The 27418-nt window shown below is 34.2% G+C and overlaps 2 protein-coding genes and 2 long non-coding RNA genes across 7 annotated transcripts in view; 2 read left to right on the top strand and 2 right to left on the bottom strand.

Moving 5' to 3' along the window:
• Cad96Ca (tyrosine kinase receptor Cad96Ca) overlaps positions 1–27418 on the top strand; it is a 295767-nt gene that overhangs the window by 137154 nt on the left and 131195 nt on the right. For all 4 annotated transcript variants that reach the window (XM_075291266.1, XM_075291264.1, XM_075291265.1 and 1 more), the window contains 3 exons: positions 11184–11422; positions 11477–12241; positions 12517–12730. In XM_075291266.1, the coding sequence (XP_075147381.1) occupies positions 11184–11422; positions 11477–12241; positions 12517–12730 (1218 nt within the window). The remainder of the gene's footprint in view (positions 1–11183; positions 11423–11476; positions 12242–12516; positions 12731–27418) is intronic.
• The window catches only part of LOC142221510 (uncharacterized), a 549478-nt gene that overhangs the window by 399436 nt on the left and 122624 nt on the right, over positions 1–27418 (bottom strand). Inside the window, exon 2 of the mRNA XM_075291262.1 lies at positions 9524–9551. The gene's annotated coding sequence lies outside the window, so the exon portion shown is untranslated. The remainder of the gene's footprint in view (positions 1–9523; positions 9552–27418) is intronic.
• Positions 3801–4325, bottom strand: LOC142240599 (uncharacterized). The gene is made up of 2 exons (XR_012723328.1): positions 4127–4325; positions 3801–4059 (listed from the first exon to the last, which is right to left on the bottom strand). It is a non-coding gene; the product is annotated as an uncharacterized LOC142240599 (long non-coding RNA).
• Positions 25961–26778, top strand: LOC142221513 (uncharacterized). The gene is made up of 2 exons (XR_012718077.1): positions 25961–26346; positions 26406–26778. It is a non-coding gene; the product is annotated as an uncharacterized LOC142221513 (long non-coding RNA).

Raw genomic sequence — 27418 nt, 5'->3', positions numbered from 1 at the left:
CCTCGCATAACTGGACGTCAGCAACACCGCGCGAATGTTATGTGAATGTGAGCACGATCCGAAAAAATACTTCCGCATTACTATAATAATTCCACTTTAAGAAGATTTCATACATCAGTTAACACTGCGGTTTGTAAAACACAATAAAACACTGACTGATCTTTATAAATTAATTCCGACAGAATGTGTAAAGCCTGAAACAAAATTTGAAGCAAATACATTTTCGTTTTATGGCAGATTTTTACAAGAAAATAATAATAAATCTGAATTGTCGCTTTGGCAAATGAAATGGCGCAAAACCTGCCTAAATCAGCGATGGAAGCACTTCACAGAAAAAAATATCACCAAAATATTTCCAATTAATAAGTTAATTGAAGTTGAAAATTTTTTCAATTAATAAATTAATTGATACAATTAACTTTTTAATCATGATAGAAACATTAAGTTAATTAAGTCAATGATTGAAATTTTTAAAATGTTTAATTAACAAATTAATTGATACAAATAACTTTTTAATCAAATTCGGAAGACTAATTCAGTTTAAAAAAGTGCTGATTTTTTTTTACTTTTTTAATTAAAAATGTATTTCAAACAATCATTTGTTAATCCAAATAAAAACTCTAAGCCAATCTAACTAAGTAATTAAAAATAGTTACCTTTTTAAAAATAGTTACCTTAATAAATTAATTGCGTTTTGCAATCAACATCAATTCAATTTTTAATTGAATCAATTAAAAAATTAATTGAATTTTGCTGAAAAAATCAATTAATTGTTTAATCAAGAACTTTTTCTATGCCCAATTAAAACTGTGATTGATACTATCATTTTCGTGATTGAAGACATTTCAATTAAAAAATTAATTGGACCAATTAATTTGGTGATTAAATCAGAGAAAAAATTTTTTGTGTGTTGGAGAGTGCAATAAAGAGATATTTCCAAACGTGCATATTCTTTTAAAAAATTTGGTCACTTTGCCAGTTACTACGTGCTCATCCGAACGTTCATTTTCAACAATGAAGAGATTACAGACGTATCTTAGAAATTCGACTAGCGAGAGTAGACTCAATGGATTGGCATTAATGTCGGTTCATCGCCGAATAAATGTTCCGACTGAAGAAATCATTGATTTATTTGCTGCCCAAAAAGCCCGTCGGCTCAATTTAATATTATAAAAATATTGTATACATACCTATACATAAATAAAATTTTCTAGACATGAGATTATATGAATATTTATTTTTTAAAGTTGAAGTTGGAAAAATATATATAAAAAATTGGTGTTCGGTCGGAGCAGCGATTGAACCCAACACTCTTTGCATGCTAGGCGGACATGCTAATCATTGCTCCACGTGGCAAACAAATGTATGGTTCTGTTAAATAATGTTTTTATAACGATAATTGTCTATTGATGACAATAAAAGCTACGTAGCCCAGTGGATAGTGTGTTGTCTTAAAAACTCTATGGACCTCGGTTCGATTATCCGTCCAGGCGAAAGGTAAAATTTAACAAATTTATAAAATCGAATAATTTCTTCTACATTGTTTGTATTAAAGAGAAAGGTGCTAAGAACTAAAAAATCTGGTGGAAGTGAGAAAGATGTGAGGGAATATGCAATTAGGCAGAAATAAATCTTTTTAAGCACAATTTTCTTTGGGGAAAATTCTTCCAAGCATATAATATTGTTGGGCTCAAAATGCTTCCAAACATATAATATGTTCACATAAAACAAACATAATAATGTTTCGGCAATATCCAATAATATATGTGCTTCCTGAAAAATATGTTTGGAACATATGTTCGAGAAGCGATTTTGTTTGAGGGTGTACTATTGACCTGAACAATGCACACATGCAGATTGAAGTAGATGAAAGCACAAAGAAGCTATTAGTAATTAACACTCACAGGGGCCTATACACTGTCAATCTCAAGGGATGGTCAATAACAGCAGCTGAGAAAAACTATGCACAAATAGAAAAAGAGGCTTTAGCTTTAGTTTTTTCGGTGGTAAAATATCATAAATTTTTATATGGAAAAAAAAAATTATACTACAAACAGACCATAAGACGTTGTTGGCAATATTTGGTAATAAGAAGGGGATTCCTGCGCACTCCGCAAATTATCTTCAGCGCTGGACGCTAATTTTAATGTCATATGATTTTAAATTACAGTACATTTCCACCAATAACTTTGGGGCTGCAGATGTTTTATCAAGGTTAATCAATAATACTACAAAATCCTATGAGGACACTGTCATCGTTTGTGTAAAATTAGAAAACGAAGTAAAACAAGTGGTTGATGACGTGGCCGAACATTTACCAATAACATTTGATATGGTCAAAGCGGATACGGCAAAAGATTCAAAGATGGAGGAAATCAAGCAATACATAAATGTTTTTTTGCAAGAAAATATGAATTATGTGTTATAAACGACGTGATAATGTACTCTGATCGAATTGTCATTCCAAAATGTTTCCGTAAACGTATTATGTGACAAGAAATTACCAAAAACGACATTATCATCTTGGCCATATGCCCTCACTTATGGAGAGAACACATATCGACATAGCAGGTCCATTACATGCTATGTATTACTTTGTCATTGTCGACTCATTCTCAAAGTGGCCACAAATATATCAATTGAAATCAATATCTACTTCAATGATATTGGATTGTTTGGATGACTTCACGTCGCAATTTGGTAATTCAATATTGATTGTAAGAGATAACGGAACGTAGTTCAGTAGTCAGAATTTTCGTGAATTTTGCATAGCAAATGGAATGGATCATAAATTTACTACCCTTATCACCCACAATCGAATGGGTTAGCTGACAGGTTTGTGGAGGTACGTCAAAAGAGAATCTTCAAACATTTTTAAAGTGTTATCGTTCTTCTCGAAATGCTAATACGCCGTGGAATAAATCTCCATCGGAGCATAGGCAGAACATTTATAGTTAATCTACATCTTTTAATAAAACCAAGAAGCAATAAAATCCGGTAAAATGAACAAATGAAAGGCAATTCAACTCAAGACATGGAGCAAAGAAACGATCATATAAATGTGGTGAGAGTGTTTTCGTAAAAATATATAAAAGGAATGAATCAAAGTGGCCCTCAAGAGTTGTAACAAAAGGCATTGGCAATGTAATGTACGAAGTACAATCGAACAAAATTCCAGGCAAGACGATTACAACGCATGTGAGTCAAATGAGGAAGCAATAACATACATGCCAGACGACACTGCACAAACAGGAAACCTTTTCGAATATGTTGACTTTAATACTCCAACCAGTATACAAGATGGCACCGATAACAATTGTGAGAACAACGGATCCAATAGAAACTATACCAACACCATTGCTAAGTCTATTGCTTAATCCATTGCAAACGAATACACCGTTAATGTTATCATGACCAGCTAAACACAATTTTTTTTTTTATTTCAAACACGAAAATCGCAGATTCAATCATTTTTTTTAATTGAAATGTCTTCAATCACGAAAATGATAGTATCAATCACCCATTTTGATTGAAAACCAACACGATTTTCAATTAAAAATTTAATTGAATTCTGTCACGGAATCAATTAATTGTGTGATTGAATCAATTAAAAATGTGATTGATTTTTGACATAAAATTCAATCACAGTTTTATTGGAATCAATTAAAATTTTAATTAATTTCCCGACAAAATTCAATTAAATTATTAATTGACATGGGCAATAAATTTCAATCAAAAAATTTATATATTGCGCCACCAATATCTTATTTAGTTTTATTTAAAATAAAAGAAGATATGAGTTTCTTATAAAAAATCTTCAATATTTTATTTTTCTGAATTATGCTATAGACTAAAGAATTTGGTTTTTGTTATTTGTGTGTTTTGTTCTAACATAACTTAGACATACAATTAAGATCAATAACAACTAAAGGGTTAAAAAATAAACTATATAAATCATTATCTTCCTTATCGTATTATCGATGTCAGCATGTTCCTTCTAATATTTAGATGCGCCTAGATGTCCAATAAATCAGCAGCCTGTAAGCTAAATTAATTTTTCTGAAAGTAAACAGAATAATTTGAACTTAATTTTGTTCAATTAAGAGTTAATTTTGTTAAACATTACCTGCATAGAATATCAAGTTCCAGGTTGCATATTTATAATCTTCTTTTGCAGTTGTACTCGTTTAGCATAAAAGGTCGGTAATTTAATTTTAGTAACAATTCCTTTCCAAAATTTCCACACATTGAAATCGTCTATTAAAATTTGAACCAATCGAAGACAAAAATAATGGATAAACAATGTAATATTTGGTATTATATTGATGATACTTTGCAAATTCTGGAAATAGAAAAAATATAAATGGAAAATACATATTTTTATAATTTTCGGATATTTTTCATATTTTTACATCCATTACATAATTCAGCTCATTAGTTTATATATCAGATATACTGCTCTCTACTTGGGTTCAAACTGAAAAAGGCAAGTAAAACAAAAATGCAATTTAATGCCAAATCCATACCGCTCTTGGTTTTAAGAAAATTAGGAGTGAAAAAAATTTATAATTTTAAAAGATCTATACGGTACCCACCTTTTGATTGCAAACATATTATTATATATTTGATAAAATGATGGAGTTGATGGGATTGATTGGTGAATTTCACGAACTAAAATTGGTCACTAAAGAAATTAATAAAAAATGTATTATTTTAGTCCGTTTAATGTAAACAGGCTTCAATGGAAAAGGGTATTGTGAAATTCTTACCTTCAATAAACGTAGATTGTTTTCCATTTTTACAATACCTCAAAACACAAACACAGGTAATTTCAAATGCGATCTCTCATATATTTTTTCAAACCTTTACCACGTGGCCATTTGTTGTTGCACACTTTATTTATTTCAACCCTTTGCTATGATTTGTTGTTGCGTTCAAAATATTTATGCACACAGTTTGAATGCAGCAGACAGAATGTCGCCAATCATGTTTTTCAATTTACGCGAAAAACAAAAACCCAACCGTTCGTTACGAGTTACTTCCACAGACTGATCTCTCCATCATACATACACTGAAAAAAAAGCATACTCGGTTCCAAAGATTTTGTCTTTACTTTAAAAAATTTGGTATTGATTCCGAGCCAAAGAAGCGGAGAATACAAGTAAGGATACTTTTAAGACACAATTCTCTTTTAAATTCAGGTTTTGTGTACTTGCTTCTAGGAAACAAATTTTAATTTTTCGCTTTCTCAGCTTTTTTTCTTCATATGCTATCAAAGTCCTTTAAAAACGAGTTAACGGCAACTTTATTTTCGAAATTAGGACTCGACTTCCAGTAGAAATTATGCTATGTTTGAAGTAAAAAACTTCTTTAAAATAAAGTTTTGAAAAACATGTCCTATATTTGAACGATTTTTTGCTTTGTAGTCAAGATGCACAAAGACAACAAATTTAAAGACAATTTCATTAAATTTAAAGAATTTTTATGAATTATTAATGTCAAGTTGACCTTAGCCTATAAATTTTTTCTTTCATGTTAAGATACCCATTTTTAAGTCAAATCACTTAATTATAAGGACAATATGACTTCATTGAAAAGTTTATCGACTTTTGGACAAGGAAAATAACTTTATTTTAGAGAAATGCGTCTTCTATGCTAAGCAAAATTTGTATTCGTATTTTAAAGACATGAAATCTTTGACCTCACGACAATATTTTTTTCAGTGTAGTTGAACAAATACCCATTCTCTTGTTCTCTTTTCGCTCTTTCCATTGGTCGAAATTATTCAATTTCAATCACAAAGGTGATTGGATCAATCACATGTGTAATTGGAAACGTAAAAATTTTCAATCACGTTTGTAATTGAAAATTATTTCCGAATTGATTACAAATTGATTGAATCAGTTAATATTTTAATTGGAAACGTAACAAATATAAATCATTTTGTTAATTGGTTTTTATTTGGATTTGATTAAATAATTAATTGAATCAATTAACATATTAATTGAATCCGTTTCCAAATTCAATTAAGTGATTAATTGAAAAAATTTCGGTGATAATTTTTTGTGTGTACTAACAACAACACCCTCTAATGATTCCAAACCGCAGAGAGGATTTGGCGATCGGCTACGAGGAAGAGGATAGGATTTAAAACCTACTTTGTACACTGAAACAAATATTTACGTGATAAGATTATGCAACTTAAATTTTAGGATGCGAAATTTACAAAATATTAAGGACAAATTTCTTTAAAATAATGACAATTTAATTGAATTAAAGTTTATAATCTTTGCTTAAAATTTTTTTTCATTAAATTTAGGACACAAATTTTGTGAATTTGCGTCCCTCCGTTAAAGTAGCATGTCTTTGAACAAAGGCTAATTTTCCTTAAAGTAAAGAAACACATTTTCGATTTAAAGAATTTGTCCTTAAATTAACTGAAATATTGAAACTGTAGATTTAAGATAAAAACGCTTCAAATATAGGCTAAGACTTATTTTAAGGATTTAGCGTCTTTGGTTTAAAGTTTTTTTTTTTTTTTGAATTAAGAAAACTTTTTTACTTTGAAGTATCCGTTATAATTTGGATTTTAAAACTCGCATTTGTTTGTACGTGAGTACCTTTATTAATAACTCCGCGAAAAGGGAATGAAAAATTTATAAAACCAATAAAATTAAGATTAAGATACAGATCTCGTATCTTAATTTTAATCTTATTGGTCCTAGATTTAAAGCCAGATAGGTAGCTAAAGAATTTCTTTATTTTAAAGAAGCCGCATCTTTGGCTCGGAATCAATACCAAAATCCTTTAGGGAAGGTAAAAATCTTTTTTTTTTAGTGTAGTAACAAATGTTCTTTTTTATAACGTTAGCTTAATGTGTAATGGTGCTACGTCAAATCTTTGAAATTTTACAGGAGAGACAAAAAACTTAATAAATTGTGAAATAAACCTACATGCTTTCAATACAAACAGTATACTTTCCCCAAAATAGCACACAAACAATTGCTATTAAAATTTTTTAGCAAAGCCTACTCAACTTAAATTTGATTTAGCACGTGTATTTTAACAGGTGCTGACTTAGCACTTTTACACATCATTACCAAACAGAGATAAAAACTGATATTTAATATATTTTTTATGGTATCTTAATCCATTTTTTTTGTAAAAGCTAACGATAAATATTTCATCCGATCCGGCTGAAATTTGGTACATTGTGTTAGTATATGGTCTTTAACAACCATGCAAAAATTGGTCCACATCGGTCCATAATTATATATAGCCCCCATATAAACCGATCCCCAGATTTGGCTTGCGGAGCCTCTAAGAGAAGCAAATTTCATCCTATCCGGCTGAAATTTGGTACATGGTGTTAATATATGGTCTCTAACAACCATTCAAAAATTGGTCCATATCGGTCCATAATTATATAGAGCCCCCATATAAACCGATCCCCAGATTTGGCTTGCGGAGCCTCGAAGAGAAGCAAATTTCATCCTATCCGGCTGAAATTTGGTACATGGTGTTAGTATACGGTCTCTAACAACCATGCAAAAACTGGTCCATATCGGTCCACTTTTGCGTATAGCCCCCATATAAACGGACCCCCAAATTTGGCTTGCAGACCCTCTAAGAGAAGCAAATTTCATCCGATCCGGCTGAAATTTGGTACATGGTGTTAGTATATGGTCTCTAACAACCATGCAAAAATTGGTCCACATCGGTCCATAATTATATATTGCCCCCATACAACCGATCCCCAGATTTGGCTTGCGGAGCCTCTAAGAAAAGCAAATTTCATCCAATCCGGCTGAAATTTGGTACATGGTGTTAGTATATGGTCTCTAACAACCATTCAAAAATTGGTCCATATCGGTCCATAATTATATATAGCCCCCATATAAACCGATCCCCAGATTTGGTGTTAGTATATGGTCTCTAATGTGAAATTGGTTCACATCGGCGCATAATTATATATAACTCCATATAAACCGATCGCCAGATTTGACCTCCGGAGTCTCTTGGAAGACCAAAATTCATCTGATTCAGTTGATATTTGGTACATGGTGTTAATATTTGGCCTCAAACACCCATGCAAAAATTGGTCGAAATCGGTCCATAATTATGTATAGCCCCCATATAGACCGATCCCCAGATTTGACCTCCGGAGCCCCTTGGAAGAGCAAAATTCATCGGATTCGATTGAAATTTGGTACTTGATGTTAGTATATGGTATCCAACAACCATGCATGAATTTCATATCAGTCCATAATTTTATATAGCCCCCATATAAACCGATCCCCAGATTTGACCTCCGGTGCCTTGTGGACAAGCAAAATTCATCCGACCTGGTTGAAATTTTGTACGTGGTTGTAGTATATGATATTTAACAACCATGCCAAAAGTGGTCCATATCAGTCCATAATCATATATAGCCCCCATATAAACCGATCCCGAGATTTGGTTTTTGGAGCCTTTTGGAGGGGTAAATTTCCTCGGAGTCAGTTGAAATTTGGTACATTGTGCTAGTATATGGCCGTTAACAACCATGCCTAACTAGGTCCATATCGGTCTAAAGTTATATATAGCCCTCATATAAATCGATCCCCAATCACACAAAAATTGGTCCATATCAAGTTCATAATTGTATATAGCCCCCATATAAGCGACCCCCGTATTTCAATTCTGGCTCCCTAGGTTAGGTTAGGTTAGGTTAGGTTATGTGGCAGCCCGATGTATCAGGCTCACTTAGACTATTCAGTCCATTGTGATACCACAGTGGTGAACTTCTCTCTTATCACTGAGTGCTGCCCGATTCCATGTTAAGCTCAATGACAAGGGACCTCCTTTTTATAGCCGAGTCCGAACGGCGTTCCACATTCCAGTGAAACCACTTAGAGAAGCTTTGAAACCCTCAGAAATGTCACCTGCATTACTGAGGTGGGATAATCGACCGCTGAAAAACTTTTTGGTGTTCGGTTGTAGCAGGAATCGAACCCACGACCTTGTGTATGCAAGGCGGGCATGCTAACCATTGCACCACGGTGGCTCCCTACGTACCGTGCAAAAGTCCATATCGATTCGTAATTATTTGTACCTTTTTGTCTAATATATACCACGTGTGGACTAACTCACAATTTAAAAAACGATTTAAGATACCACAACCCAAGTAATTGGATTGTGTATAACAGTCTTTCGTAGAAGTTTCTACGCAATCCATGGTGGAGGGTACATAAGATTCGGCCTGGCCGAACTTACGGCCGTTTATACTTGTTTTTAGTACATTTCGACTGCCAAAGCACCGTGGCACGACCTCGAGCCATTTGGTACTTCTTCATCACAGTTACTCTATATAGAGTTATTCTGCCCTAAATGTGAACGTTTCTCAGATATCAACTCAACTCTAAAAATTGTAAATAGCGATCATTGAAGAAATAAACATATACCAAAATGAGGATATAGAGGAACAGTGTATTATAAAATAGCGTATGTATTTGAAACGCCCAGAAGGAGACGAAATACTTACATGTGTCTTTAGCAATAATGCTTAGAGCCTGTAAATTAGAGAAATAGTAAATTTTTTACTTTTTTGTAGATTGGTAGAATATTTGATTTTGGTAAATTTTGTAAATTTTGTATTGAAATAAGCTTTTGACAAAATTTTCTATAGAAACAAAATTTGAAAAAATGAAAAGATAGTTATTACGCTTAAAATTGTATTACTTTGTGGATTAATAAATAAATAAATAAATTGTGAAAGGTATATGGTCAACAATTTTCGACTTCCAAATGGAATAAAGTTATTGTTTTTTCAGATATTTTTCCAGACACGAGAATAAACAAACGGCTGATAGATGCTGCAACATGTAACTTGCTAACATACGTGCAAATCAACATCATTCTTTTATTAATGAAAAAAGTTATGTTAAATGTGAGGAGATAGACGGAAAAAGGTTATATTTGTAAAAATTTATAAATGTATAATCAAATTAATAAACATCTACACAAACGGGTTTTACTTGACCACAAAGACTCTTTTACAACTACCTTAAAGTGCACTTTTTCTGATAGTTTGAAGGGGCTCTTATTGGCGTCGTTGTAAATTGATCTAAAAAGGCACCTAATAATTGCACTGATGAGAAACTTTTTTGTAGTAACTTGGCGTGGTACAACTTCTCAATAGTGACGGCGCTTTGCCGACGAGTTTTTGATGTCGTATACGATTGTTTTTGACGTGGTGAGGATTCTCAGTAGTGCCGTCAAATTCAAAAAATGTTGGCAGGGTACTTTTACAATAGTCTTTAAATTTGATATTATGTAATTTTAGCACCTTTTGGCTTCGAAAAGTACATTTTTAGTACCTGTTCGTCAACATCATTTATCATCCCTGTGTCAGACTGTTCTGTTCTTCTAGAGGATCCAGCTAGAAAAGACGTATTTTAATCATCTGTATTAAAAGGATTAGTTATTTAATATTAAAGAACGACCTAGCATTAAAACCATTCTTCTAATGCAGTTTTATTATTTCTGATCGGAAGTCACAATCTTAACATTAATAGTATTAAGGACAAAAATTAATAAAACAAAAAAAGGACAACAAACTAACAAACAAAAACCAAAGGAGTTCTCTTTACTGAAGATTATTTAATATTATTTTTTCTTTCTAATTTAAGAAAGAAGTATATTAAGCATTGTAGATTATAAGTAAAAAATGTATCTTAATTGGCTTTTAAGGCTTTAAATTACAAGAACACTTTTTTCAATGGTTTATACATTTCTGGTGACAAAGAGTCATTGCAGTTTTTTTTTATTAGAAAATTTGCCCTATTTTCATCGATATATTTTGAACCACTTAACTTATCACAGATCCATTTATACAAGTTTATTCGTCATCTCAATACCTTTCATTCAACGATATAATCGGACATTTCTAGCTCGAGATATGGTTTGTTTAATGAAAAAAGGCCGAAATACTAAAAATGACGGGATATCTTAATAACTGTTCCATGAAAAAATTTTAACTTTCATTTTCGAATTCAGCAGATCAAAATACATAAAAACTCACCTCTCATCAAATGTACATGAAAAAAAAATTATTTTGTAAACTAGTGTTATAAACGACTTAATGCGTTATTAACAAGATTCAAACATGCTTTAATCAGTTTCCCTTTCTCTTTTTCAAACAGTATCGTGTCAAGATCGATTTCATTTGAATACTCCACCTATACTCGTTGTACCCGACCGAAACTGGCGAATATCGGAAAATGAACCAGTTGGAGGAATAATTGCTCGTATTCGAGCTGACGATGCGGAAAACGATGAACTTGTATTTGGTCTCGAATCTCAGTACAATGGAGCAAATGTCCCATTCCGCATTGACCCAATCGGTGGCGTAGTGTACTTGAATGAAAGTCTAGCTGGAAGAGTGAGTACGATTATGAATTAACATTTCATTATCACAGTTTTTCATTTTCTTCAGGGAGGTGAAAATTTCTTCCTTTATGTTACTGTAACTGACGGTCAATTAACAGCAAAAAACGAAGTTTATATAAACATTTTAACGGCAAAAAGTAGCAAATCCCATGTAACTAGATATCCTCCTTCCATATCAAATGTCGTACACAATATGTCAACGTTTCTGCCACCTTTCGATAGCCTGCCAGGTGTACAATCAATTAGAAATCACAAACCAAATCGTAGACCCTATTATCCAAGCCAACAGATACCTGAATGGTTATCCGGTGCGGGTACGGACGATAAAACGAATGATTTAGACATAAAGATCGATACTACAACTCTACGGACATCTTCCACAACTCGCACGAAGTTAAATGCAATAACTCCTCATTATAATTCTACATTACCAGTGTTGTCAACTGTATCACCAGAAACTGCGTTTCCATCAAATGATAGTTCGAATACGGGAATGTACGCCTTTAAATCTTATGTTATCCTTTGCATATCTATTGCCTGCGGCATATTCGCTGCTGTTGGTGTCGCCTTTGGTGTAATTTATCGCAACCGTTTGTGCGCATTCGGAAAACCCATAAATAAGAAATCGAAAGAAGAAATGGCAAGAACATCTAACCAGAATAATTTAAGTATTAGCAATTTAACGGCAGATAGCAGCAATTCAATGGTTTTAAATCAATGGAATGGTCCTATGGCATATGGTAATCGTTATGTTCCATGGGAGAGAGGAGATCAAACAACGCAGGGACAGCACCTGCATGGAGATGAAATGGTAAGTCGCAGAACTTTATTGTAGGAAGTTTTTAGCTAGAAAAATACAAGACGGTATGATTTCAGAGTGAATTTTAGTATATTCTTTACTTACTTTCACCAAAAAGTGTTCGGGAATCGTGAAGTACAGTAATTGGTTTACACCAAGATAGCAATGAAACATTTGCCGCGATTGAATTGCTATTTTGTTATTTAATTTAATCTCTGATCCCCATGACAATAGAAAATAACACTTTCGTTTTCAGTTCATATCTATTTCTTAATTTCAATTCACAGGAAACCTTGCAATTGCCAGCTTTAGGTAATGGAAATGTTGGCGTTGGTTGTATAGGTGTCGAAAATGGTAGCGACGGGAATGCTCCTGTTTCAATCAAATCAAACGACCAGTTTGATCACTGGGAATTCCCCAGGCATCGACTAAAGTTCTTCAATATATTAGGCGAAGGAGCATTTGGTCAAGTTTGGCGATGTGAGGCAACCGATATCGATGGTAAGTGTCTTACTGTGTGTGAACATTGTCCTAAATATTTTATACACTCCAAATAAAGTGATCCCTCCTTTAAGTTAAATTGGACTAAAAAAAGTTGAACTTCGTATGGCGTTAAAGACATTTTTATTTGTTTTAAAGATATGACAAATTAAAACAAGCGCTGAGTTTTGCATGCTTTTTTCCTTGAAAACCATGTTCGATAGATTTTGAAGGAAATCGATTACTTAGATGAGTAGGTAAAATATATACAAGAAAAATGTCCTGCATTGTAAAAAGTGTGTTTCCTTATGTTTTGAAAGCATTAAATACTCCTTAGTATGTATGAACTAAAATATTCTTCTATGCTAATTTTTATTCATATATGTATGTATATCGTAACTTTCTATAATAAAGGAAGTCGAAACAACATGTACATCTTCTAGAGCGCGAGATCCAGCGTTACAAAAGTGAGCCTCTAAATCAGGCAGCATATCAGACAGATTTGAACAGGATTCACGAGGATACTGTAGGTGAAGCGGTGAGAAGCTACAAGGTTAATGCTGTTCTCGGAGTCCGACCACCGCCCATAGCACCGGAGGAAACAGACCTCCCGCGGCAGACCAGGGTAGTTTTAGCCCAACTAAAATCAGGCAAGTGTAGCCGCCTCAATTCCTACCTATCAGTGATTGATAGCAGCGTAGCTGTTGTTTGTCCCATCTGTAACCAAACCTACCCCACTCACCACCAGATCACTCTGGACCAGTTGAAGTACCAAAGCATAGAACAAAATAAAGGGTGATTTGTTAAGAGCTTGATAACTTAAAAAAAAACGCATAAAATTTGCAAAATCTCATCGGTTCTTTATTTGAAACGTTAGATTGGTCCATGACATTTACTTTTTGAAGATAATTTCATTTAAATGTTGACCGCGGCTGCGTCTTAGGTGGTCCATTCGGAAAGTCCAATTTTGGGCAACTTTTTCGAGCATTTCGGCCGGAATAGCCCGAATTTCTTCGGAAATGTTGTCTTCCAAAGCTGGAATAGTTGCTGGCTTATTTCTGTAGACTTTAGACTTGACGTAGCCCCACAAAAAATAGTCTAAAGGCGTCAAATCGCATGATCTTGGTGGCCAACTTACCGGTCCATTTCTTGAGATGAATTGTTCTCCGAAGTTTTCCCTCAAAATGGCCATAGAATCGCGAGCTGTGTGGCATGTAGCGCCATCTTGTTGAAACCACATGTCAACCAAGTTCAGTTCTTCCATTTTTGGCAACAAAAAGTTTGTTAGCATCGAACGATAGCGATCGCCATTCACCGTAACGTTGCGTCCAACAGCATCTTTGAAAAAATACGGTCCAATGATTCCACCAGCGTACAAACCACACCAAACAGTGCATTTTTCGGGATGCATGGGCAGTTCTTGAACGGCTTCTGGTTGCTCTTCACTCCAAATGCGGCAATTTTGCTTATTTACGTAGCCATTCAACCAGAAATGAGCCTCATCGCTGAACAAAATTTGTCGATAAAAAAGCGGATTTTCTGCCAACTTTTCTAGGGCCCATTCACTGAAAATTCGACGTTGTGGCAGATCGTTCGTCTATTCATGATGAAATGTCAAAGCATACTGAGCATCTTTCTCTTTGACACCATGTCTGAAATCCCACGTGATCTGTCAAATACTAATGCATGAAAATCCTAACCTCAAAAGAATCACCCTTTAGATGAAATTACATTAGTATACTGTTACAACAACATAAAGGAAGTCAGATTTATATTTTCATAAGAAATTTTGTTAAATTTTAGGAAAACTGGTTTTAGTTAGGGTTCTGTTTATAATAAATATATGAATATAATAATCTATGCGTATTGGGACTGACGGTAATGCACACATACCTAAACACCTTGATGCTTTTCATCAACCTTCTTCACTATTGGACTATTTTTTAGTTTCTCACGCCTGGCGTGCGTCTTAGCAATCAATTTCTTCATCCCAATATATCGAGATATGCATTCATATTTATGTCCTATAGACACAATAGTTATTGCGAATATTATGATTATGAAACTTACGATGAGAATGTATTACATACTCATATTATGTCAACTGCCTTTTCCCCTATTCTTTTGACGTCCCATGTTGACATCCAATTGAACATTTTAATGCAGGGCATACATTTTATTCATTCTGCTGGTCCCTAGTTTACGTTACAGTCAATCATTGTCCGATCTGGCATATAGAGCCTTTTTGACAAACCTTGATCAGGAGAACTGGAGGGCTTATTGTAGGGCAAGAAATAGGGCCAAGTCCGCGAAAAATCTTCCACACTGCCGTTGTGACGATCCGAAAGCGCTTTGATTGTAATACGGTCAACCTGAAACGGGTTGATTTGTAGGAATGAGCAGGATTGTCATACGGTCGATGCAGATGAACTGAATTCTGCAGTTTTGCAGAATCAGCTTAATACGGAAGGAGATGCTGATCAAATTTTTGGTAGTGCTGAAGGTGAAGGAGGATTTTCCTTTAGTTGCACATCACATGACGAGTTGACTACTGCTTTTTCTTCTATCAAGTGCAATGCACCTGGTAATGATGGTCTCCCTTAAAAATTTTATAAGATAATTTTTCCACATATCTGTGGCATGCTGCTTCATTATAATGACTTCGACTTTTCCAAATGGTTGGAAAACAGCCAAAATTAATCCTATAAAAAGAAATCAGACAATGTATGCTTAGACAATTACAGACCCATATCGCTCGACAAATGTTCACATATTTATTCCGTCCGGAGTGGTGTACCCCAAGGATCTCTCCTTGGACCACTTTTGTTTATACTGTTTATAGATGATTTATTCAATAAAATATATGATTTTTGTTTGCCCTTTTCTTACGCGGATGACATCTAACTGCTTTTCACAGGATAAGTGCAACATATTGATGTCCTTCAGGCTAAAATGAACTTTGTCATGAAATCCCTATTCGATTGGATGAATTCTAATCATTTTTCTATAAACGCTACAAAAACGAAAGCCCTATTTTTTCCTGCAAACTCCTGCCAGGAGCTTCATTTGAATTATAATGAGTATTAAGTGTCTTGGGGTCACAGTTGATGACAAGCTTTGTTTTGACTATCATATTGACAACATAGTTAGTCTAATCAACATGAAATTGCGTCAATTGTATAACTCAGATCTAATGTTACCTTACTCGGTGAAGGAGAAGTTGATATATGCGTTATGCGCTTTACAGATTATCAGTTATTCCGGACGACAGTGCTCGTGTCGAACATATCCCATATATTGTGCATATTATAAGTTAAGTCCGAAGGCATTATCGATACTGCTGCATGTTTATGGGATCGATAACACATTTACCGATTATTTAGTCATCGCCGACAAGTCGTATCGATCCGACACACTGTAAGATTCTTTACAAACACCGACATTCCGTCCGGAATAACTGATAGTCTGTAAAGCGCATTAGTTATGCCCCACTTACTTTATTGTAAAAACATAAATATATGTATATATAACGTTAATGATATAAGATTGGTGGTTCACTTTTTCATATAAGATTGTTTATACCACCATAGAATGGTGATGGGGGTATAATAAGTTTGTCACTCCGTTTGTGACACATCGAAATATCTATTTCCGACTATATAAAGTATATATATTCTTGATCATGGAGAAATTCTAAGACGATATAAGCATGTCCGTCTGTCTGTCTGTTGTCAGCACGCTACTGCCTTCATTAATGGCGCTATCTTCCTGAAATTTGGCACAGATTCGTTTTTTGTTTGCAGGCAGGTCAAGTTCGAGATGGGCTATATTGGTCCAAGTTTTGATATAGTCCTCATATAAACCGACCTTCCGATTTGGGGTCTTGAACTAATAAAAACCGTAGTTTTTATCCAATTTGCCTGAAACTGAAAATCTAGAGGTATTTTCGGACCATAAAAAGGTGTGCTAAAAATGGTCCATGTTTTGGTATAGCCCCCATATAGACCGATTTCCCGATTTTGCTTCTTGGGCGTCTAGAAACTGTATTTTCTATCCGATTTGCCTGAAATTGAAAATCTAGAGGTATTTTAGGACCACAAATTGGTGTGTCGAAAATAGGGTGTATCGATCAATGTTTTGGTATAGGTTAGGTTAGGTTAAAGTGGCAGCCCGATTAAGATTCAGGCTCACTTAGACTATTCAGTCCATTGTGATACCACATTAACTAAAAGTACCTATTACATATGGGCACTTCTAGTTTTAACCGCTGAACCTTCTTGATTATTTTTCTTTGTTGAACCAACCAGATTGTTCCAAAAACATTAGCAGACTGCTTAAGTTAACGTTTTCCAAATCCGCCAGTAATCTGAAGCTATATGCTCCTAAAAGTTGCTTGCGCTTTACACAAAATGCAGGACTCTCACGCAAGAGGTGTTTAATTGATTCCTTTTCCTCCGCATCATGACAGCTCATACAATAGTCATTATACTTCGCGCCTATAGTTTTTGCAAAATCGCCTATCAGGCAGCGACCCGTTATAGCAGATATCAGGAGTGATATCTGACGTCTCGAGAACACTAGCATATCTAGTGTGCGGTTTAAGTTTAAATGGGGCCATATTTGCTTGGTGTCGTTACAGCCCTTGCAATTCTCCCATCGAACATTTGCCATCATAAGAGCCTTCTCACGCAGCATGAGCTTGCAGGTAGCCAGGGGCATACCAACAGATTCTAGTTCCCCTGGAATATGTAAGGTAGTCCCTAGCCTTGCCAACTCATCCGCTTCGCAGTTCCCCGGTATGTTCCTATGGCCAGTCACCCATATTAGGTGAATATTGTACTGCTCGGCCATCTCGTTGAGAGATTTGCATCAGTCTATGGCCGTTTTCGAGTTAAGGAACACAGAGTCCAAGGATTTTATTGCAGGTTGACTGTCTGAGTATATATTAATGCCAATATTTGTTGAAACATTACTTCTCAGCCAATTCACCACCTCTCTTATTGCCAATATTTCAGCCTGAAAAACACTACAGTGATTAGGTAATCTTTTCGCTATTCGAATTTCCAGATCTTTGGAATATACTCCGAACCCCACTTGTCCATTCAATTTGGAACCATCATTATAGAAATCTATATATCTTTTATTCCCCGGGGTCTGTGTACACCAGGCCTCACTATTGGGAATTAGTGTTTCAAACTTTTTGTCGAAAAGTGGTTTTGCCAGGGTATAATCCACTACGTTAGGCACATCTGGCATTACTTTGAGGACCGAACTATGACCGTAAATTTTTTCCGACCACAGCGATAGCTCGCGCAACCGCACAGCCATTGTTGCAGCTGACTGTTTGGCCAAAATGTCTAAAGGCAATAGATGTCGCATGACATTAAGGGAAGGGATGTTTTGGTATAGCCGCCATGTAGACCGATCTTCCGATTTTACTTCTTGGGCGTCTAGAAACTGCATTTACAATCCGATTTGCCTGAAATTGCGAATCTAGGGCTATTTTGGGACCATAAAGAGGTGTGTCGAAAATTGTGCGTATTAGAGCATTGCATCGGTCATATATTTTTGTGTTCGAGAACATCTCGAAGCCCAACAAGTAAGGTAGAGATTTGTAGTCGTTCCCGTTTGGACCGATGTTTGTAAGTTCGAATACAACCATAACTCGTTGTATGAAACGGTCAATCAAACAACTTCAGTCTTCGGGATCAAACACAACGAGTCAATTTGTTTTCGAAAACATAGTGAAGGAATCGAGGATTTCGAATCTTTTTTTGCCCTCACGTAGTAACAATAACAACAACTTTTATATGTATTGTACGTTTGTTTAGTTGTAAGTTGATGGAAAGGCGTTTGTGTATGAAGTAAAAAAAAAGAACATAAAGTGGACAAAACCTTCTGCATTTCTATGTAAAAAGGTATTAACAGCAAAACAAAATATTGCTCTAGTTTTTAGGAGAAACATTTGGGATGATATTTTTGGGCATTATAGTAAGTAATCGTTAAAAATGCAATTCACTTTTTCGTATAAAAAATAAGGGGCATTCGTATTTAAAGGAAATAAAACATTTTGTCTTTTTCTATAGAAATAAAATTTTGACAAAATTTTCCATAGCAATAAAATGTTGACAAAATTTTCTATTGAAATAAAATTTTGACAAAATTTTTTATAGAAATAAAATGTTGATAAAATTTTCCAGAGAAATAAAATTTTGACCAAATTTTCTATAGAAATAAAATTTTTGATAAAATTTTCTATAGAAATAAAATTTTGATTAAATTTTTTATAGAAATTTTTTATACGGCCGTAAGTTCGGCCAGGCCGAAGCTTATGTACCCTCCTCATGGATTGCGTAGAAACTTCTTCTAAACACTGCCATCCACAATCGAATTACTTAAGTTGCGGTAATGCTTGTCGATGGCAAGGTATCTTAAAACCTCCTAACACCATCTTCTAAATTGTATGTAAGTCCATACGTGGTATATATTAAATCAAAAAAGATCGATCCAATACGTATATAATTCAGTTTGACAAAGTAGACATAAAATTTTGACAAAATTTTCTACAGAAATAAAATTTTAACAAAATTTTCTATAGAAAAAAAATTTTCATAAAATTTTCTATAGAAATAAAATTTTGACAAAATTTTCTATAGAAATGAAATTTTGACAAAATTTTCTATAGAAATAAAATTTTGGTAGACTATTTTTGGCTCTAGTGGCAACCATGATTATGAACCGATATGGACCAATTTTTGTGTGATTGGACCAATTTTGGTATGGTTGTTAGCGACCATATACTAACACCACGTTCCTAATTTGAACCGGATCGGATGAATTTTTCTCCTCCAAGAGGTTCCGGAGGTCAAATCTGGAGAACGTTTGATATGGGGGCTATATATAACTATGGACCGATGTGGACCAATTATTGCATGATTGTTAGAGACCATATACCAACACCATGTACTAAATTTCAGCCGGATCGGATGAAATTTGCTTCTCTTTTAGGCTCCGCAAGCCAAATCTGGGGATCGGTTTATATGGGGGCTATATATAATTATGGACCGATGTGGACCAATTTTTGCATGGTTGTTAGAGACCATGTACCAACACCATGTACCAAATTTCAGCCGGATCGGATGAAATATGCTTCTGTTAGAGGCTCCACAAGCCAAATCTGAGGGTCCCTTTATATGGGGGCTATACGTAAAAGTGGACCGATATGGCCCATTTTCAATACCATCCGACCTACATCGATAACAACGACTTGTGCCAAGTTTCAAGTCGATAGCTTGTTTTGTTCGGAAGTTAGCGTGATTTCAACAGACGGACGGACATGCTTAGATCGACTCAGAATTTCACCACGACCCAGAATATATATACTTTATGGGGTCTTAGAGCAATATTTCGATGTGTTACAAACGGAAAGACAAAGTTAATATACCCCCATCCTATGATGGAGGGTATAAATAACAGACAAAAAATACAAAAATAAATTTACTTTTGCTATTTACATATAAAAACATAACAAATTTAAACATTTACCTTGTTAGAATTACTCATTTTGTCGTCAATAAGCTTAACTATTAATTACACACTTATATCTAAAGAAACACAAACTGACTTCTTTTCTCATTAAGCATGATTCCAAATTTTGCCATAACATACTCGAGAACTTTGCAAATTCCCAAAGCTCCCGTTAAATGTTCGAGTATTCTCGGTTATCTCGTTTCACCAAATGCAATCGAATGTTTGCTTGCGACCGAGAATTGAAACAAATGCATAAGTTCAATGATGTGACGTCACAACAGCATTCACTCGATACTGATTTAATGGGATTGATTCAAACCATGTCTCATTCATACATTTACATTCATTCGAACCGATTCGATCAAGTCAGTGTTCTCATTTTATTCATTCGATCAACGAAGATTATTCAGTCTTCTCGAACCGTTTCATGAGTGAAGTTGTGTGTGCTATGAATGAATGTTCTCATGCAATGCTCTAGTGCGTATCGGTCCATGTTTTGGTATAGCCCCCTATAGACCGATCTCCCGATTTTATTTCTTGGGCTTCTAGAAACTATATTTACTATCCGATTTGCCTGAAATTTGAAATCTAGAGGTATTTTATGACCAGAAAGAGGTGTGATGAACATGGGGTGTATCGGTCCATGTTTTGGTATAGCCCCCATATAGATCAACCTGCCGATTTTACTTCTTGGGCTTCTAGAAACTGTATTTATAATCCGATTTGCCTAAAATTGCAAATCTGGGGTATTTTGGGACCATAAAGAGGTGTGTCGAAAATGGTCCGTATCAGTCAATGTTTTTGTATAGCGCCCATATAGACCGATCTCCAGATTTTATTTCTTGGGCTTCTAGAATTCGTAGTTTTTACCCAATATGTCTGAAATTGGAATTCTAGAGGTATTTGAGGACCATTAAGAGGTGTGTATTGGTCCATGTTTTGGTATAGCCTCCATATAGACCTACCTCCCGAATTTATTTCTTGGGCTGCTAGAATCTGTAGGTTTTTACTTTGCCTTAAATCGGGAACCTAGCAGGCGCACTGATCATAAAAATAGCATGAAACTGAAAGTAAAACTTCCACATTTTAGTCCTCGTAACCGTTTAAATAATGGCGGTAAAAATCTACAAATTTAAGATTTAAAATCAAGGCTTTCTGTCATCAATTATACGATATGTTTATGATTTCTGTAAAACTCAAGCAAAATTAGTTATTATAAATCCAGAATCTGATCTAGTCTTCATAGGTAGAATCTTTAAATTTATCTTCGGGAAGCGTACTGGTTGAACTTATTTGTTTGGGAGAATATCTGTCATCAAACCCCCTGAAATTCTATATGTTATCACCCGACACCACGACGAAGTGTTTTCAAAGTAAACTATTATATTTGATTGATGGTGGTGTGTATTTAAGATTCGGCCCGGCCGAATTTACTGCTGGATATACTTGTTTTTTTTTTTTTTTTTTTTTTTATTAATTTATGCTAATATTTTCATATAATATTGTAATTTCCCTTAAAGCAGTACATTGTAATTCGTTAAATTGGCATTTTAAAGGCTTTGAATTGCTTAAATAAATAGAAATAAATATATAAAATAAATATTTTATTATCAGTGAATGAAAACTGATAATAAAGTATTAGTTGTAAATTCTTACTCCACGAGAAGAAATCAGTGTTAGTTTAATTCCATACTTTATTGTAGTTAATGAAGTATTTCTAAATGAATCAAGTACATTTTATTATTTTATACAAACTCTTAATTTAATGGACCAAAAAGGCTAAACTAGATTGATGGAATTTTTTCCTTTATTTTTAATTAGGTATGTCATTTTTTCGTTTCATAGAACACACATTTCTCTGATACAAACATTTTGTACATTTTTTTTTTCAAAACCTAAATTTAAAATTATTTAGTTAATAATTGAAATTAATTATTGTTAGATCGTTGTACACCCAAAAAATGTTGTACTCATAATAGTAAAAATGTTTGCTAAAACAGTAGATTTTGTTTGCTGAAAAATTGACACCAGTAGCATGTAGTTGGTTCAGCAAACATTCGTTAGTTGAAACAGCAAACATTTTTTACAGCTAAAATAGCAAACAAATGCTGTTGAATTAGCAAACGTGCTTGCTAAAAGTTTTTGACAAACATCGCTGCTGAAATAGCAAACTGCGTTAGTTGAAATAGCTAACATTTTTACTGCTATAACAACTACAAATGTTTGTTGTCCCAGCAACAAAATTTGTCGTTTTTAAGGATAAGTTGAAATGAAACCCGTAAATCATTTAACTTCTACATTTATTAAATGTGTGAAATAAATTGAATTCCATCGAAGTATTGGAAGTAGAGTTGAGAGTTGTACAAGATTTATTTTTTATTTTTTTTATTTTTCTTTTTGGCCTTATACACGCGGATAAAACATAACAGTCTGTAATGAAAAGAAGTAACAAAAGCAATTAGTAATTACACTATTTTACACTAAAATTTACATTTGATTAGAGATTGTTTTTTATGTATAACAGGTTGGCTGATAAGTCCCCGGTCTAAAGCTGAGTACTATGTTCAGTTTTCAAGCTGAAAACCAGCTTTTTTCACGGTTACTTTTCTTAATTAATTAATTTAGAAATATAAAATGATTATCAATCAATTCATTGGATCTTTTCCATCCATTAGTTGATAAGACTTGATAAAAATATAATAGTCTTCATAAATATTATTGTACTTTTAATTTAGTGTTTTGGTGAAAAAACCGAACATAGTACTCACCTTTACAAAGAAAAACACATTTTTTGTCAAAATTCGTTTTTATTATTCATCATAGTTCCCTTCAAGAGCGATACAACGATTATAACGACCTTCCAATTTGTTGATACCATTTTGGTAGTACTCCTTCGGTTTTGCCTCAAAATAGGCCTCAGTTTCGGCGATCATCTCTTCATTGCAGCCAAATGTTTTCCTGCGAGCATCCTTTTGATGTCTGAGAACAAGAAAAAGTCGCTGGGGGCAGATCTGGAGAATACGGTGTGTGGGGAAGCAATACGAAGCCCAATTCATGAATTTTTGCCATCGTTCTCAATGACTTGTGGCACGGTGCGTTGTCTTGGTGGAACAACACTTTTTTCTTCTTCATATGGGGCCGTTTTGCCGCGATTTCGACCTTCAAACGCTCCAATAACGCCATATAATAGTCACTGTTGATGGTTTTTCCCTTCTCAAGATAATCGATAAAAATTATTCCATGCGCATCCCAAAAAACAGAGGCCATTACTTTGCCAGCGGACTTTTGAGTCTTTCCACGCTTCGGCGACGGTTCACCGGTAGCTGTCCACTCAGCCGACTGTCGATTGGACTCAGGAGTGTAGTGATGGAGCCATGTTTCATCCATTGTCACATATCGACGGAAAAACTCGGGTGTATTCCGAGTTAACAGCTGCAAACACCGCTCAGAATCATCAACACGTTGTTGTTTTTGGTCAAATGTGAGCTCGTGCACAGAGCTTCCGCATATCCAAATATTGATGAATGATATGACCAACACGTTCCTTTGATATCTTTAAGGCCTCTGCTATCCCGATCAACTTCATTTTACGGTCATTCAAAATCATTTTGTGGATTTTTTTGATGTTTTCGTCGGTAACCACCTCTTTCGGGCGTCCAATGCGTTCACCGTCCTCCGTGCTCATTTCACCACGCCTGAATTTTGCATACCAATCAATTATTATTGATTTCCCTGGGGCAGGGTCCGGAAACTCATTATCAAGTCAAGTTTTTGCTTCCACCGTATTTTTCCCCTTCAGAAAACAGTATTTTATCAAAACACGAAATTCCTTTTTTCCATTTTTTTTTTCACAATAACAAAAGTTGTTTCACAAAAGACGCTCTATCTCACAAACTAATTGACTTACAGACGTCAAATTTTGACACGAATCATTGGAAGGTTGGTACTATATAAAAATAATATAATATTTAATACTAGCGACGCCATCTATGTGTCAGACCGGGGACTTATCAGCCAACCTGTTATTCATCTACTGAATTCGAAAATAGAGGTTAAAAAATTTTTAATGAAAGAGTTTTTGAGATATCCTTATATTTTTAGTTTATCGTCCATTTTTCATTAGAAAAATCATTTCTCGAGCTAAAAATGTACGATTATATCGTTATTGGTACTAAAATGCAAGGTATTGAGATGACGAACAAATGTGGATATGTGATAAGTTAAGTGGTTCCAAATATATTTAAAAAAGGGACATTTTCAAAAAATATGCTTACAACTTTGTCATTTTTCTTCTAGTCTTATTCTTACGTTAAAGTATCACCTTTACGAGCATAGAGAGAAACCGGACGTTATTTCAACGGTTGGCACTTTTCCACCGGCACAGAATAACTGTAAAACATGATGAAAATTTGCCCGATTTTCATCGATATATTTAGAACCACGTAACTTATCACAGATCTAACGATATAACCGGACATTTCTAGCTTGAGATATGATTCTCGCGTCTAGTAAAAAACTAAAAATATAAGTATATCTCAAAACGTATTCCATATATAAATTTAACTTCTATTTTCGAATTCAGGAGATGAAAATACATAAAAAAAATCACCTCTCATCAAATATACATGACAAAAATTTTATTTTGTAAACTATTTTTATTTATAGGTATTGAACCATGTCATCAAAGTTGACCAATAAAATAGGTACTTTTAGCATGTATTATTATGTTAATCGCTTATATCAGCCATAAATCATATTAAAATAAGATATCTTGTAATACACAAAATACAAAAAAACTTTTACAATGGTTACAATGCACAGTCTCTTCGGATATATTGGGATTTTTTACATTTAAAAAATTGTATGCATGTTATAGAAACTTTTTTCGATTTCACCATCATAAAACAGAGTCACTATACTTCACTATATGCAAATTTTCGATCAATATTCCCAAAAGAAATACACCATCTATATTTGATATTAATGTAACTATCATAATAAATGTTGTCATTTTTATAAACACATCCTTGCAAAAAATTATGAAAATATTTTGAAAATATTTTGAAATTATGCATTTGCCAAAGTGGCTATATAAGGTAAAATGACCCATTGTTCATAAAGGTTTAGTGTACCAGTCTATTGGAATGTCGGTTTACAGAAATATGACGATAATAAATTAGGAAGATCAACCTTGGGAGGCCTGGGCTAGAACGCATGACTATGTATTTCGCACAAGGCAACTATTACTACTTGGTACCTAATTCAAATAGGAGAACGCAATTTGCAAAGTAATTGAACATCTGAACAAAAATATCAAACACAATTAAATTATTTTGTATATTCCTCTATACTTAGGCTAAATTATACCCCATTCACATTAGACTCAAAACCTACTAAAAATGGATTTGAAATCCCTTATTTACAAAGAAAAATACAGTTAGAAATTGTTAAAGTAGATTTTGGAAGTGTAATGAGAAGGATGATTTATCAAATGGTACTAAAAATAATGTTTTTTATAGTATTTATCCCCCCATTTTATATAAAATGTTGTAAAGAAAAAATCCCGGGAATTCCCGCACTTAATTCCCGGGAAATCTGGAGCAAAAATAGCGAATTCCCGCGATCCCGTTCCCGGGGAAAAAACCTTACATTTGACATATCGACGTTGAAATTTGTCAAAACTGACTTCACCAACAATAGGTCTGGGGGGTTACTCTGTATTGCGATACGAAAGCAAATGCGATGCGATAGTTAAATGCGTTATGAGTACAATTCGGTACTCTGTATCACTTGCGCAAACGCTTTCGCAAAGTAAACTGAAAATATGGTAACGCTTTAGCAAAATAAAGCGAAAATATGACAACGCTGGCTGCACAATGTAAACAATAACGAAAATGATAAAAAGAAATGTCAAAAAATTGTAAATAAAAACATTTTAAACAATCTTCCGTTCGGTGCGTGTTCTTTTAAAACTTGCTAATCGTTTATAACAAAAAAGTAATAATTATGGATTCGATAGCGTTATGGTTTGAAGAAAATTAACATGAACGAATTACAAGAAGAATTTTGCGAGATCGGTCAAATATACTCTCCCTAAGTGACCACGGGTAAGAAAATGGAAACTCAAATTATGTGACAAACGTTTTCGAATATTTCATTTTTATAGATTTCGTCTTAATAAAGATGCGTTTATGTATGTATTAAACGCTATTAAAGACGACCTCGTCGTTCCAAATAAATCCACAGCCATTCCAACTCCAATAAAAGTGGCCGCTGCTTTGAAATTGCTTGGACAAGGTGGTTATCTACACCAAATCGGCCAAGACCATCTTTTAGGACTATCAGAGCAATCTATGTCGCGCTGCTTAAAAGAAGTTTGCGAGGTGATTGAACGAATACTTTGTCCCAAGCACAAACAATTTGAGGTAACTGCGGAAGAGACCATAAAGTCTACCAAAGTTTGGAACTGACGTTGCTGTGTCTGTAACTTTTTTGGTTTTTCCCTAAAACAATAAACAATTTAGATACAAATATAAAAATTTAATTGTGCTTACTTACATATTTGTTACTTTGCGATTGCTATTTTGTTTGCGCACGATTTTTGCGATCAACGAACGAGTTTGACATACGCTTTCGCATTATAGAGTGCGGTGATGCCAGATTTGCGAAAACTAGATGCGCAAGGTAGATACGAAAACGAATTACTGAGTACCAATTACTCGATTCGCGACAATTTTTCTTACGCATCGCAATACAGAGTAACCCCCCTGTTCGCGTACTTTACTAGCAATAATTATTCAGTAAAAACTGGCAAGAGAGTAGAAGTGCATTTTACTCTCTTTGCTTAAAATTGCTGAAAAGTACGCGAATGCAATCCAGTAACTAGAGAAAAGTAATCGTGAAAAATGGCGATTTTAGCGACTAAACTCGAACTTAATACCCACCTTAAAATGTAACTTACTAAAAAGGGTTGCTTGTTCACAAATGTTATTGCATAATCAAAAAATACAAATTGTTTTTAACGTTTGAAGTTTTATAATGTGTACCATTTTACTATTGTCCATTTGACTGGAGAGACTTTATAATTTTTTCATTTTCATTTCATTTATTTATTGCAATATTAAAAGCCAAAAAGGCCAATTTATCAATATTACATAGCATTATAATCCTGTTAAATAT

This window comes from Haematobia irritans, chromosome 1, assembly GCF_050003625.1.
Source record: "Haematobia irritans isolate KBUSLIRL chromosome 1, ASM5000362v1, whole genome shotgun sequence".
Classification (NCBI taxonomy): domain Eukaryota; kingdom Metazoa; phylum Arthropoda; class Insecta; order Diptera; family Muscidae; genus Haematobia; species Haematobia irritans.
The sequence above is the reverse complement of the archived record's forward strand: the minus strand, read 5'-3'. Positions and strand labels throughout refer to the sequence as shown.